Here is a 15,056-nt window from a genome sequence, read left to right on the forward strand (position 1 = left end):
GGAATTGGGGAAAGAATGGTCATGGGCAGGGGAAAGTAGTAGTTTAAAGTAGCTAAGAAAGGAGAATGTGGGAGGGGCCTCAGTCAACCTCTACTCGCACCCCAAAGTCATATAAAAAAGCATTGAAAAGGAAGAGCAAATAAAAATTAAAAAGCAAGAAAAAGAACTGAGCACTTATCAAGTGCCAAGCAGCGTACTAAGCACTTTACATGTCATCTCGTTATGCTAATTGTAGTTTTTAAGTATAAAATGGTAGTTAAATGACACTGGAGGTTCAAAGCCTAACTCTACCATTCACTTGCTCTGTTGTAAGTATCATATAAGATAATACCTTCAAAGTTATATAGCTGGTCATATGGTCAATCAATGAGAATCATTATTATATGGGGGGCCTTTATGATATCTGTCTCCCCCACAGAAAGCCCCATGAGTCCAAAGACCATGCCTGTTTTAACAGAGTTTTCTTATTTGTTACTCAGTTTTGTTAACAACTAAATACTCCTAATGTCTGTGTATAGTAGGCACTCAATTAATATTAGTTGAATGACTGACTGATCCCATTCGATCCACCTATCCTTGCCTGTGGTTGCCATTTCATCCTTCTTAAAAAGGAGGGGATGAATTCTCATACGCACACTGATCCATTTGGGGTTCCTCAGTTTCCACAACAGGGTATCACTCAATCACAGTTTAATGGCTTGTTAATTAAAAGATGCAGGTCTATATTTAATTAGCCAGGCGCATGCTAGAAAGATAGTCTCCCTCATTCATTGCTGCCCAATAGTCCATCCACTCTTCCAGAAAATGCTTAGTCTTTTGAGTCACGTGCTGCCCTAAGAAATTGATACGCAATCCTCATTAAATCGTTATAACTTAAAGAAATAGGTGCTACAGAATTATTAGTCCCATTTTGCAAATGAAGAAACTGAGGCACAAAAATTTAAGTCGCATACCTAGTGAGCAGCAGAGCTGATTTCCAACCTAGGTAGTCTGTCCTACACTCCTAACCTTTCACTGTGCTCTCTCTCTCAAGTTCAGTCAAGACAGAATCATCATGCCAACCTCCTCCACTCTATCCCAGTCCTGTTCTTGTAAATTTTACTTACATGAAGCCTATATAAAGTTGATATGAGGTCTCATAAAAAGAACAGCACCGTCATACTCATCGCTGAGTCACTGTTTATCCTTTTACTTCCTTCATGAGAATCCAAAGGAAGAAATCCTGCCTGGTTACTATGTCGGCAACAGTCTACTTATCCTTAACTGTCGGTTTTGTCTCGTAGATACTGTGAAATGTGTAACTGACCAGCGTTTCCTTCTTGAATTGACAGTTTACACTCAGACCTGTAATTCCTGTCTATTTTAGGTCACTATGTTTATTTCCTTTTTTCTTCTTTCCAACTTCTTATGAATACTAGCTTGCTTTATTTGAGGAAAGTCGATTTTTGGAACAAAATGTAATACAGAAACACACCCTATTGCCTCTTTATCAGATAGTTATCAACCTTCATACAGATGAGGAAACAGAGACATTTAAATAAAGTGTCTGAGGATGTGCCACATATTTAGTGCTTACTGTTATGCTGATTTATGTGTGTAACCTAATTTTCCCCAGGCCACATAAATTTGTGTGGAGACACACATATATATAGTAATTATCCCAGGTTTACCCTTGTGAGCTGTGGGATCCTGTGCAATTCAGATAATCTCTCTTTGCCTGTTTCCTCCTCTGGAAATAATAATATGCCTACCACACAGGCTGGGCAGATTTAGAGTTAATTTATGTAAAGTGCTTAGAACAGTTCCTGCGACCTATGCATAGGATACCATTATCATCTTCTCCTCTTCCTCCTTTCCTTCCTTCTTACCTTTCCTCTTCTCCCCTCTTCCTCCTCGGCTCTTGCCTCTGTTGTATATGGAGAACCTCCAGCCTCTCTCCAAGGGTCACACTTATTTCTAAGGGTACCCAGTGAGGTCTCACAAGGGTTCACTATTAGTTTTCTCCCGGGCTTCCCCTCTAGCCTACACATTGGTTTCTACTTCCATCAATGCTTTTTTCCCACATCAGCCATTGACGCTTGTGACTAGGATGTTCTTTCTCTATACTGTAAAACATGAAGGTTCTTAACGTGTGCTATTCCCTGGAGCCCTCACTAAGACATTGCTTTTTCATAAACTGTGTTATCACCTAAGCTCCTTCTGCCTGACTTTCCTTTATCCTCTCACCCTATGTAATTGAGCATATATATCCATGGGGCTGGCCGAGGACCAATACCCTAAACAGACACCATGCTGCCCTCTTCATCCCCTGTCCCCCTCTTCCCTCATGCAATAGCCCCCTTCCCTTGTCCTCCTCCTGTCACCTTCTCTTCCCTCCAGTGCACAAGACATATGCAGCTGCCTGTGACTCCCACTTGGGATCAGCAGACACCCTCCTACAGATCACTGTCTGTTGCCTGTGTTGGCGAGCACTCTCCAGTTGAATCGCAGTTTGCTTGGGGTTGGAGAGCGTGTCTGAGAATTCCTCACCATCACAGCTCTTCTTGGGTGCTGCCTCTTGGCTCATTGTCACACTAAGAGTTATTTATTGACTTATTAGCTAGCATTGACAGCTCATGGCCAAACCAGAATAAGAAACCCCTTTGGGGAAAGAAACATTCATCATCTCAGGTAGCGTGACCAAGCATCCCGGTTTGTTCAGGACCATCTTGATTTTAGCAATGAAAGTCCTCTGCCCCAAGAAACCCCTCCATCCCAGGCAAACAGGGATGGCCAGTCACCTAGCACTAGGATTCCCTGTTCCCCAGCTTGTGTCGGGTCCTGTAGAGCAGTGGACATCAATTCCTCCAGACTTTATCTCCTGCTGGAAAATGTTCTTGTCCTTTCAGCTTCATGACCTTCTCAGTTATCACTCTTTGTGACATTTGCTTTTCTCTAATCAGATTTCCTGGGTAGAAACAGTGCTTTCAACCATGAGAAGCTCGATTTCAGATATTGCTGGCATCTGCCTTCCGAATCTTTGTGGGAGGATCAGCACTTAATACATTTTCTTTCTGTATTAGATTGTCATTCTTGGGAAGCGACAGCTGAGGAAAGTCCCTGGTACATGCGCTCCTTACACCTTATTATACTCCCACAAGCCATAATTGCTTCTTTCACGCTGACATCTTCGACCCTTCCACCAGTACTTGGGCCTGGCACAGCCTCACCATCTGCTCATGTGACACCAACATTATGGCCTCCCTCCATGCATCCCTAAATGGGGCTGAGGAGGGCAATGGAGATGGCAAGTGTGCCAGCTGGCACCAGTGACACAAACCTAGACAGTGATGGATCATGGCTCAGGACAGGGAGGAAAAAGCGAGTATGCTGATGGCTAATTGTGTGGCATCGTCAGTGCAGTGAGGTGGACGTCTCTGCTCACAGAGGCAGAGTCAACATGTGTTGTTTCTGTTCCAACAGTAAATGCATCAGCTCCTTTTTAATATATGGTCACAAGAGAGTGTTCAATAGAAAAGAAACTAGAAATCAAGATCGGAATTGTTCTATTTTTGCTTCTGTGCATCTCTAAATGGCATTATTGGGAGACTCTCCAGGGAGTTTGAGGATTGCTTGAAAATGACAGGGAGGAGTTTCTGGCTACTCAGGGCAAGAGCCAAGGCAAGTTGACTCATGCAGGTGGGTCAGTTCTATTACTTTAGCTGAAGCACCCACCTACCACTACCACCCTTTCCGTTGCCAAGGTTCTCTGTTTATTACTTTATGTCCTGTAATTGATCAAGCGATTCATTTAATTCTCTCTGAATGTTCCTTCCAGGATTGAATAAATCAGGCAGCTATTCAAGATTTGTTCTACAGAATTCAAATTTAGGCATATGATGCTTTTTTGGGTTGTTATTGTTGAATTTGATGTATTTGGTATCAAGACAGTCCTATGTTTTAAAGTTTCTATTCTTTGCTTTTGTATTGAGTCCTTTTCCTATATGTATGTTTTTGCTTTTGTTTACTTCATTTTCACTTTTCCCTTTTTTAAAACGAAGTAGTAGCACAAAGGGACCCAACAAAATACAATATACTTCCTCAATAGGAGAGGTTAGATGCCATTTTTTCATTTTATTTTTTGTCCAAAAGGCCCCCATGGAGCCTGTCTGTTCTTCAAGCAGTTATCTGCCAAGAGCGAGAAATGTTTTTCCAGCCAATGAATAAGATATATAAACATCCCAGATCAGCCCTGTGCAGGGGACAGAGACAACTCCAGAGGCAGAACCTCAAAACTGTTGGAATCCTGGTGTTATTTCATCTTCAAAACATTCGAGTCAGCTGTCTGTGTTCTTTTCTATCAGGTCAACTCAGTTGACCAGTCAAGCACAAAAGAAATAGAAACTTTATAGCTTTGACTTTATAAAAGAGATGCAAGCAAGAGTACCCATCAGCATGGGCAGCTTTGGAGGACCTCTCTCTCAGTTTTATAGGAAACATATTTATCCAAGTTTCTTCCCAGCTGCTGTAAGAAAAGCAAGTAAACCAATTACCTGAAATAGCAGAGATGACTGGCATGAAGGTTGGTGATTTACACATGGTACCAATAAACAACTTCAGGCATGGAGAAATACATGGTGTTGGAGACTACTAGATGGTCAGAAGTTGTAATGGGGGATCCACTGGCTAGAAAATGCCAGATACTAGAAGAACATAATCCTTGTAGAGCCAAGGACAAATCATAGGCAAGGGATAGTGAATGGAGAGTATGGTTTTTGGCCTACCAGGAATAAAAGGAAAGATGGTAGTGGTGGGTGCAGCCCAAAGGTAAAGACTTTCATAGCAGATGGCTAGGAGTTTACACTTGAGACTTACTATAACTGGGAGATAAGAAAGGCTTATGAGCCAGAGAGGAAGAACATGCAACAGGGAAAAATGGGTAAGATTCTTAATACAAATGACCCTTACAGGAAATGATGCTTTCTGCTCTGGTGAGGAGGAATTGCAGAGGTACTATCCCAGAAGTAGAGGCTGGGTGAGATCCAGAGAATGGTTAAGACTGGGGCAGAGTGTAAAGGCTGTGCTTCATTGCTGTGGCTAAAGTAATGGATAGGAAAATGCCACACATTGCCTCTCTGTGCTGGAGTTCAGCTACTTTGCCTCCCCCACCTCTCTCTTTTTGTATAGGATGTGGTTTCGATACCCCGGCACAGTCATTTTTTCCCCCGAGAGATCAGGAAATGTGGTCTTCTAGTCCTGGCTTTAACACTAACCAGCCATGAGACCTTGGATGAGTCATTCCAGGACTGGAATAAGAACTTTAGACTTCCTAAACCCCGAAGAGATTATGTTTTCCCCCTCACTGCCCTATGTGTACTTCCAAATAACAATTTTAAGCCATAGATATATAAAGATGTCCTACCAAGTTCTCATTTTTTTATATAGTGCTAACTTTGATACATTTAAACAAATTGAACTATTTTTTCTCCATTTTAGTTTCCCTGCTTTGTCAAGGCTCAGTCTAAACAATGTTTATTTACTTATTGCGTAATCAAGCGGTGGTCAGTTCCACTTTCTGGGCCTCATTTTTTCTCATCTATGAAATCAAGGTGTTAGGAAGAACTCCAAAATTTCTTCCAGCTTAAGTTTCTGTAGTCTCATAACCTCAAAGACCTATGTTTTGGTCTACTTTTATTACCACTATCTTGGCATTTCGGTGTTTTCCAAATATGAATGGAAAAAATAATGTTGCATTTCCATATTCCCTCAGTTCCACATACCTATTAAAAGGTATATCTAAACCTTGGTGAGTATCTAGGACATTTGAGTCCAAATGAAAGGATAATTTTATCTCTTTTTACACCTAAATTTTATGAAGTCTATATGTCTAAATAAGATACGATCATCAGCAAAGTCGTTGGTGGAAAGTATTTTGGAATAAAGGCAAAACCATTTTGGAAAGAGTTAAGTTATAACTGATACAGGATACCTGCCAATAATTTAGAGCATAGAAATTTCCCTTAACCTTTCTAGGCTCTAGACTTTCCTGTTCATTCCTTCATTTGTTCATCGCTTTGTTTTTTCGTGATTCACCTATCTCTAATATTTTATAAGGTAAGTCTACCCTAATAATTTATGAAATTTCTCACTCATAGCTCTCACCTCCACATCTTGCCAACTCTCATGCGACCGCCCTGTGACTTTTCACCTCTGTCCCGAATGGACATATTGCCTTAGTTCTCTTGCATAGTCTGAGAGGAGGGTAGCCGCAAGGGCTGGGGCTCTCCACGAGCCTGGCTGGGGTCTGCCTTTCAGATGGGAGCTGTTCATTATTTGCTGGAAGGTTTATAGAACAGATGTTACAAGGCAGACAAGCAAGCACACACTCCCAGAGCACGCTGCGCCAGGCACGCACACACTCGCCAATACCAATATCAGGAGAGCTGCTGCCGGGGTGATGGAGGGAGTGTGCTCTGAGGGGCAAGGGCTGCTCCGAAGCCCTGCTAATGTCTCTGTGTGGCCATGCTGTATTTTCAGCTTGTCATCATGGCTGGGACAGTGCTGCTTGCCTACTACTTCGAATGCACTGACACTTTTCAGGTGCATATACAAGGATTCTTCTGTCAGGATGGAGACTTAATGAAGCCTTACCCAGGGACAGAGGAAGAAAGCTTCATCACCCCTCTGGTGCTCTATTGTGTGCTGGCTGCCACCCCAACTGCTATTGTAAGTACAGAAATAGACTTCTTTCTTTGTTGTCAGTTACCCAAGAATATTTCCTGTCTGCTCTTTCTGTTTTTCCCTATCCTCCTGGGCATTCACTAGCAGCCTTATCACTGGTATCCTGTTTCAGCCAAAGCAGAGCGAAAGGAGCTCTGCATAAAAACTCATTAAAATAGATCATGTCCTTTATAGGGAGCTTTTGCTTTTTTGGTATCTGAATTTTTAAAAATATATTTTTCAAAAGCATGTGTGAATGTTCTAAATCTGCAGGTATGATTAGCTAATAGCTACTGTGCTCTTAAAAAAAGAGGCTGCTGTGGGATGTGTGTATTCAGAAGAGAATCCTGGATGTTACTGCTTGCCTTGACATAAAGACTCGGATCAGAGTAGAAGAGAAGCCCCCAGGCCGGCGTCTCCTGCTGTTCTGATTGAACTTCCAGAGAGGCCAGAGATGAGAGAAATTACTTGACCCGGAGTTTGTTGTGATTCATTCTTGATGGCTCTGGCTCTGTTCACCTTATATCACATTCAATTAAGTTGCAATTTTACCTTTGTCTATTTCATTTGCCTTCTCAGGAGGCAAAAATCTGGCCAAGCAACCTCTAGGGAAATTGCTTAAGCGGGTAAAGTTTATAGATCTGTGTTATCTGGTCAAGTGGTTTAACGCTTAAGACAGTTTAATTTTAAAAATGATATTTTGGGGGAGTTTTAAAGTAAATGTTTCTTTGTCTAAACATGCTACAAACTCAGATTAGTTGGGATGTAATCTCAGTTCCCATTTTCCCTCCTTCTCTTCTAATAGCTTTTCTCCCCCAGCTCTCCCTCCTCCCCTACCTCTGAGGGGCAGTAATAAAGATACTGACGGGCATGCCACGGACTATACCGACTGCTCAGACTTTCCGTTCACATGTTATTTTCTGTTTTGCTTGCTTGAAGATGAGAAATGGAATAGAGCTTTGGAGAGAAATAACAGGGACATGATAAGTTCATTTGGATCATCGATCCCAGGCTCAATAGAGCTCCCCCTTCAGACTATGCTATAGGGATTAAGGTCAGCATGGAAGAGCTGCAACATGACATATCTGAGTGGTTAAAAACACAAGCTTTGCAGCCCAACACACCTGGATTCACCTCCTTTGGGCAAGTCACCTTACTGTTCCCTCCCATACAAGATAAGGACAAGGGATTACTTATTTCATGAGTTGTTGTGAAGCTTAGAAATGACTTTAGCACAGTGCTGAAGAGGGAATCAAGAAACCTGGCTAGAAACTGTTCTTTGCCCTCTTTTGGGTCACAGGCCAACTTCCTCCATCTGAAGAGAATGAGATTCCACTGAGAACACTCATAAGACCTTTTCTGCCTGGTTTTAGAGTGATACGCTACTCCCCAGATAAAACCAGGGTTCTGTATGGAATGCTTTGATGGTGATTCTACCCGAAGGCAGTGGACTTAGTCTGGAATCAGATCTTGGTTTCTTCCTATGTACTCAGGCAGTCATCCCTGAGTGACTCAGTGAATTACTAGAATATTATTCTCTATTCCCCATCCAAGAAAATATTTATTTTTGCCAAGGTTCTCCTATAATTACTTTTTGTAAATATAAAATTTGAATGAAAAAAAGTGTCTAAGCAAGGGAAATTGAATAATAAAAATTATGAAAGCAGAAAATTAGAATCAGAAAATAGAATCGATAAATGTACAACCCCCTGCCTAGTCTAAAAAAGGCAGAAGTAAAAAAGTTAAGGAAAAAAATATAACCAAAAATACATATGTAGATTTTTTAAAGGTTTATTTAAATTATGTGTACAAGTCTATGCCAATAAATGCTTAAAACCTCAAAATTGATAATCTATGAAAAGATGATTTACTAACAAATAAAAAATTTACAAAAGAGATGTGGCAAAGCTGAATAGATGAATGAGACTAGAATAAAATTTTAAACATGCCTAAAAAGAACTAGTACTAGGGACATGTAGCTGTGGAATAGCTCCTTCAAACTTTTGAAGAATTAAAAAATCCCAAACTATATAAAATGTTCCAGAGCCCAAAAATAAATGGAAAGCTTTTCAACACATACTTACAAACAAGAAAATTATGGATTTCAAACGCTTAGAAAGTAAGTCCACATAAATACCCACAAAAGCACCCTCAATAGTAACAACAATCTCACTTAGGAGTGCTGATGTTATCATATAAAAAGGATTAGATTTGTCTACCTAAAAATAAAAGTTTCTATTAAAAGAAAAATAAAGACTGCAAAATAGTTTTAGTATGATATTCAGATGTTAAATATCTTTCGTACTTAAAAAGATGAACTTCTCAAAAATGAAGAATAGACAATTAATTAACAAAACAATCAATCAATAGTCTGTGTGCATATAAACATTTCTAAACTCATCAGTAGTCAAAGAAAAATATTTTTAAAAGCTAGAGTTTTCCCCATATAAAATTGGCAAATGTTTTAAAGGAACACAGTCCATGTTGTCGAAGGTACAGAGACTTTCAAACAATTCTAGTCAAAGTCTAAACTGATATTTTCTTTCTGAAAACCATCCTGTCAAAGAGCTTTGTATCAAGAGCTTTATAAACTTCAGACCTGGTCCTTAACGCCATTCCCTGGATTTATGTTAAGAAAATGATCAGTGTTTTATACAAAGATTTGTGTATAGGGATGTTTATGTCAGTATACAATACTAGAGGATATTATGGGGAAGTTATGTTCCAGCACTGCTTAAGATATTTCAAAAACATGTTTATGATTTAGGATTTTTTTAAAGGCCACAACATTATATATAGTTGTGGGTAGAATCTTTTTCCCTTCTATGAGAGAATTTGAACTTCTTTTGATTTTCTGACAAAATTTCCCAAGAAAAAGAAAAAAGGATAACATATCAACTATGACACTAGGCAAAATTGACCCCTAATTGGTGAATTTTATCTGTTGTCAGAGAACTGTTATTACCTGAGAGAGTGCCATGCTGTGATTTCACTGCAGTGACTCTGGTAACTTGACGTGTCCACTGTGGGACTTTGGAAACTATGCCTATGGAGTTGGTACTCCACATATTGACTCCTATACATCATGTGGCTTTTAAGCCAGGATGACTCCTGCACCCACTGATATATATGCAGTCCCCATGTACCTGAGCTGTAGTGCTCTGCTGGACCACTGCAAGGACACATGCTGAGGAGAAGTGGGTACTGCTGCCCTGTTGGCAAGCTGTGTTCTTTCCAAGAGGACCAGTACCAAATGTAGCCTGAGGTTGTCTGTGGGTCCAAATATTTAATACAACCTAAGGAGATACCTTGTGGGTGTTGCAAGTAAAATCTCAGATTTATAATTATATAAAAGGAATAGAAAGAAAACATTTTCAACTATTATCTCTGAATGCTAATGTTAATTTTTTTCTCCTTTCTCATGCTTTTACATATGTCTTTCTAAATTCTCCATGACTGTATATTATTTTTAAACCAAAAGAAATATTTCTAAAACGAACTGTATACTCCAGTTCTTTTGGCAATAATTAGGAAATGACAAAACTTTCGTAAGACTTGAAAATGGCAATTCTAATAAAAACCCAGCCAAAAAGCAAGAATAGAATGAAATAAGACCTATCACTTTTGCTCATAGAGAAGAGAAAACTGTAAAGTCTTATTTTTTCTAAGATTTTCAGCATAAATTCCTCTCCAGGCTACATTTTTCTTCTATTGATTCATTTTCCCCAAATGACACAAATTGAAATGTAGGACAAATGCTCCAGTGGGAAGCCAAGGGGATGTGGACAGTGGGCTGGGCATTATGAACCTAGAGTTCTACTCTAGCTGTCAATTATGAAACCCTGATTCAGCCTTTCTATTCCTCTGCTTCTCTGGGTTAAAAAATGTGAACAATACTGACAAGCCCCCAAAATATGTGCTAAGGAATATTGCACAAATGATGATGGTAAGAATAACATATTTTAACTTACATTCTGCAGGCATAGCCTGCCTTATCCCCACAACAACCCAGTGAGATAGAAAAGGGATATCCCAAAGAACACAGAGAAAGTGTGGGGTCTGATTTTCTTCATTTTTAGTTGGTAACAGTGACTCAACAAGGTTAAATGATTTGCTGAAGTTTCCAGCTAATTCTGCATGATTGCACAAATAGCTACACATTTGGTTCCACTGCTTTCCTTCGATATGAGGGACATTGCCAGGAACCAGGGCTAATTACAGTTGATGGGTTAATAGCAGAGAGCGGTGTGGCCTTGCAACCCTGCTGATGGGCTTGATCTTCCCTCAAGACCTAATAATAAGTGAGCAGCAGCAGGATAGAAAGCAGAAGTCTTCTGATACTCTTCTGCCCCATCCTGGTGAGGTATGGCTTGTCTCAAAGCAGCCTTGGTTGGGTCACAAATCCCAAATGCCCACCTAGCACACACCCTTGCTTCTGAGTGTGCATCCTTCGTTCTCAGGATGCAGTCATCTTTTCTCAGGTGTGGTCTGACAAGAGGCAGGGGTCTCACTCATGGCTCTGCCCCCAGTAATTGTATGACCCTTAGAAAGTTATGTTCCCTCTGTGGTTCAGTTTCCTCATCTCTATGTAAAAGAAGAGGGTTAGGCTAAATGTTTTTTAAGATCTTTCCAGTTTTCATATTCCATGAGAACTAAAAAAGGAACATTCTGATTGGAAGGCTCCAAATGTTAGATTCTTAGTTACCGAGTTACAACTTTCTCCTTGGAGTTCAATTTGGTACCTCTTTGCCTGGTCAACTGTTTCACAGACCTGCATGGTTTTTCTTTATTCCTCCTTAAAACCATTTCATGAAGTCAGGACTCCTTTGGGGTGATTTGTGCAACACTAACTAATAATAGCAAGTTTCAAGAAAGTAACTCAACCTGGACTTGTCCTTGGATTTTTGTGCATCCTCAAGCACATTAACCATGAAAGAACCTAGCACCCTACACTGCTATGTGTTTCTGCAGATGGGCATTAACAAGCCCATTCACAACTTCAGGGACACACAAGAAAGGCGGGAGGGAAAAGACTTTGCTGTGCATTTGGCCTGTCATTTCTTATTTCTCCTTTTGTGCTTTGCTGTCAGAAAAGATCAGCATCATATTGAGATAAGGCCACATGGGATAAACTGCAAAGGGCCAAAGCCACTGCTGTCCCAGATCTTTAGGAAAGGTTAGAGCGTGGGGAATTTACTGTGTCCAGAACCATTTAGCCAAAAGTGGTGCCCTGTGTTTCAAAGAAATCTGCAGTGTGTGTTCTGACCACCTGGAAACCCTGGCTAACTACTGCCTCGAGCCTTCTGAATAAACTCATATACTGGGAGTCAAAGGAAGAGAGCCTGTTTGGATAAGAGGATTTACTCAGCAGAGAATCTGATTTACCCTTATTTTATCTTAGTCCCAGCGGCACAAGGCATGAGAAAATGGCTATTAAAGCTTTTTTCTTGGCCTTACAACGAAGTGACAGAGGAGTATTTAGTATTGAAGTAGCAGAACATTTGACTCTCAGCCCGAGAATTGAAATAGCTCACAGTTTGCATGCAAGTGTGCACGCTTGCATATAGAAGACTCATCTAGAATTTCCTAGGAGAGGAAGAGACAAACACAGTTTAATAGAAAGGCACAATTTGGAGGAAATTGCAAATCTTCATTTGGGGGTTTCTGGGCCTTAAGCTCTTCCAGCAAATGTAAAAGCCCAAAGCACAGTGCAGATCACAAAGTGGGCTCTCACTAATGCAAGAATGCAAGTCTGTTGGCTGGCTGAGGAGGGGCACAGCTGCCGAAGCAAAGGAGACATTGTAGGGCCTTGTATCCCTCATAATCTGCCTCTTCCAGGCACTGAACAATCTCATCTGTTGAAACTCCTTTTAATGTTTTATAATTCACATCTTTTCCCCTTTGCTACATTATCACATGACTTCCTTTTTTAAAAAAATTTTCCCATGACTACGTTTTCTTTGTTGCCAATATACACGAGCTTTACAATTTACATTTTTTCTGGGACAGATTTATAGATATTCCCATTGTTTTAGATTTTTAAAAAAAACTTAAAGGAAAAAAATCTATTTTCCCAGTTTCTGCCCATACTGCAGATGAGTGCTCCAAATCCCCTTTAGAGATTTTTTTCCCCTGACACCATTCCACAAGGAGACATGCTTTCTACCTTCAAGATGGCCTGTTAGTGATTGGTGACTAGATGATTGTGTTAAGGAGCTTGATAATTTGAATCTTGAAAAGAGTATTTTTTTTTTGCCTAAAAATATGTGATTGTCAAATAACTTGGTGACGCATTTTACTCTTTACTGAGAGCAGTATTTCAGCTAAATCATTTTACATTCCCATTTCTCTTTTATCCACTGTCCAGGGGAACAAAAAAGAATAAGAGAACACTGTGTTTTGGAAATGTATGGCACTACCTTGGCGTGCTGTATTTTACATCAAGTGTCAACTAAAGACACCTTCTGAATGGGTGATGTGGCCTCTGGAGTAAGATCAGGAGGGAGACTCCAGTTTATAATATTCTTACTATCCCAGTTACTGAATGGTTTTCAAAATGCTATCCTCCAGATGGCCTTAGTTCCATTTAAACCTTGAACTTTGAAAGTCATAGGAAGTGTCTAGAGCAGAATTCCATCATTTACACCTAGATATGATAAAGCAGAAGTCGAGAGCTCTTGAACCAACCAAAACTCAGCAAATAAGCAGACCAGAACCTCTCTACAGATCTGAGGTTGTGAACAGAACAGCACTCATCAGGAAAGATTAAAGTACAGCATGAGGACATTTGTATTTATGGCTGGCAGCAGAGTCTGTTTGGTAGATTTTAAATAAAATCTACAACACAAACTATGTCTAGGCCAGGCACAGTGGCTTATGCCTGTAATCTCAGCACTTTGGGAGGCCGAAGCAGGAGGATTGCTTGAGGCCATGAGTTCAAGACCAGCCTGGACAACATATCAAGACCCCATCACTACAAAAAAATTAGCCAGGTGTGGTTGCATGTACCTGCAGTTCTAGCTACTCAGGGGCTGAGGCAGGAGAATCACCAGAGCCCAGTAGTTTGAGGTTGCAGTGAGCTATGATGACCCCACTATAGTCTAGCCTAGACAACAGAGTGAGATCCTGTCTCAAAGGGGGAAAAAAACCTGGTTAGGGGTATTTCGAGCTGAGCAGGAATTACACCATGTTTCCTTACCCTAGGACTAAGCATGACAACTTCTTTTTCCTATTTCAGCACACATTCTTCCCTAGACAGACCAGAAGTGAAGATAGCAAACATTCATTGAATATCTATAGATGCTTTTACATACATTTGTTTTAATCCTCTAAACTACTTTCTGGTATAGTCATTATCTTCAAATTCGAATCATTAAAAAGTTTCAATTACTTGCCCAAAGTCACACATCAAGAAATGAGGGCTGGGATTTCAACTACAAAGCCCACAGGAAACAAATAACAAGTTTGATATTGCCAAGTACTAGAGTCACAGCAAGCATATATATGAACTCAAAATATATACTCTAGGAATTCTAAATTCCCTTTTTAATGGCAATCAAGTATAACATGCAGTGAAGTCCCCTTAGAATACACCTTCCAGTAATGAGTTTTTTCCACAGTCTATGTTTTGAAACCTCAAAACTGTCCTCTAATTTTTTGACATCTGTATCAGTTATTTATTGCTTATCATATCTCCTGTAAAATATTTGTGAAGGGGAGGGATGGAGTGAAATAGCAGAATAGGGCTCTCCAGTGATCATAACTAACCCCCTCCACACACAGAAATATCTATTTAAACAAGTATCTACACCCAAAGATATCTTCATAAGAGGTAAGGAAACCAGGTGAGAGATCCAAGTAACTGATTGTAGAAAAATAATAAGAAAAGACACATTGAAGAGGGTAGGAAGGAGAGTTTTACATTACCTGCATCACCCCTTCCCCAACCCTAGGCATCACAGTGTAGCAAGAGATACCATACATTTTAGGGAAAAGAGCAGGAATTTGCCTTGGACCCCAACACTGGGCCCACCACAGTAAAACTCAGCAATGGGCAGGCAGGTCCCCACAGCCCCAGACTTCAGGACTGTGAGGCAGACCCCATCTCTGGTCTGTACCACCACCAGCCTGACTTCAGCATCCCCAGGATATGGACAGGCCTCAGCAGCAGGCAGGCTTCAACCGTCCCAGGCTTTGGGTGCACCCCAGCTCTGCAGTAACCCTGGGCTTCAGAGCCACAACAGATGGACTGACTGTTGAAAGACTCCCCCAGACAAAGCCAATCTGCAAAGACTAGAATAAGCATCTACTTCTTCAAATGCACAGATATTGATGCACAGCCACAAGGATCAAGAACA

At 40.5% G+C, this 15,056-nt stretch overlaps 1 protein-coding gene across 2 annotated transcripts in view; it reads left to right on the top strand.

Moving 5' to 3' along the window:
- LOC105805412 (lipid phosphate phosphatase-related protein type 1) overlaps positions 1-15,056 on the top strand; it is a 347,088-nt gene that overhangs the window by 291,339 nt on the left and 40,693 nt on the right. For both annotated transcript variants that reach the window (XM_012638306.1, XM_012638307.1), the window contains exon 3: positions 6,517-6,705. In XM_012638306.1, coding sequence (XP_012493760.1) covers positions 6,517-6,705 — 189 coding nt within the window. The remainder of the gene's footprint in view (positions 1-6,516; positions 6,706-15,056) is intronic.

The sequence above is a fragment of the Propithecus coquereli genome, unplaced genomic scaffold (genome assembly GCF_000956105.1).
Source record: "Propithecus coquereli isolate 6110/MARCELLA unplaced genomic scaffold, Pcoq_1.0 Scaffold128, whole genome shotgun sequence".
Taxonomy (NCBI): Eukaryota; Metazoa; Chordata; class Mammalia; order Primates; family Indriidae; genus Propithecus; species Propithecus coquereli.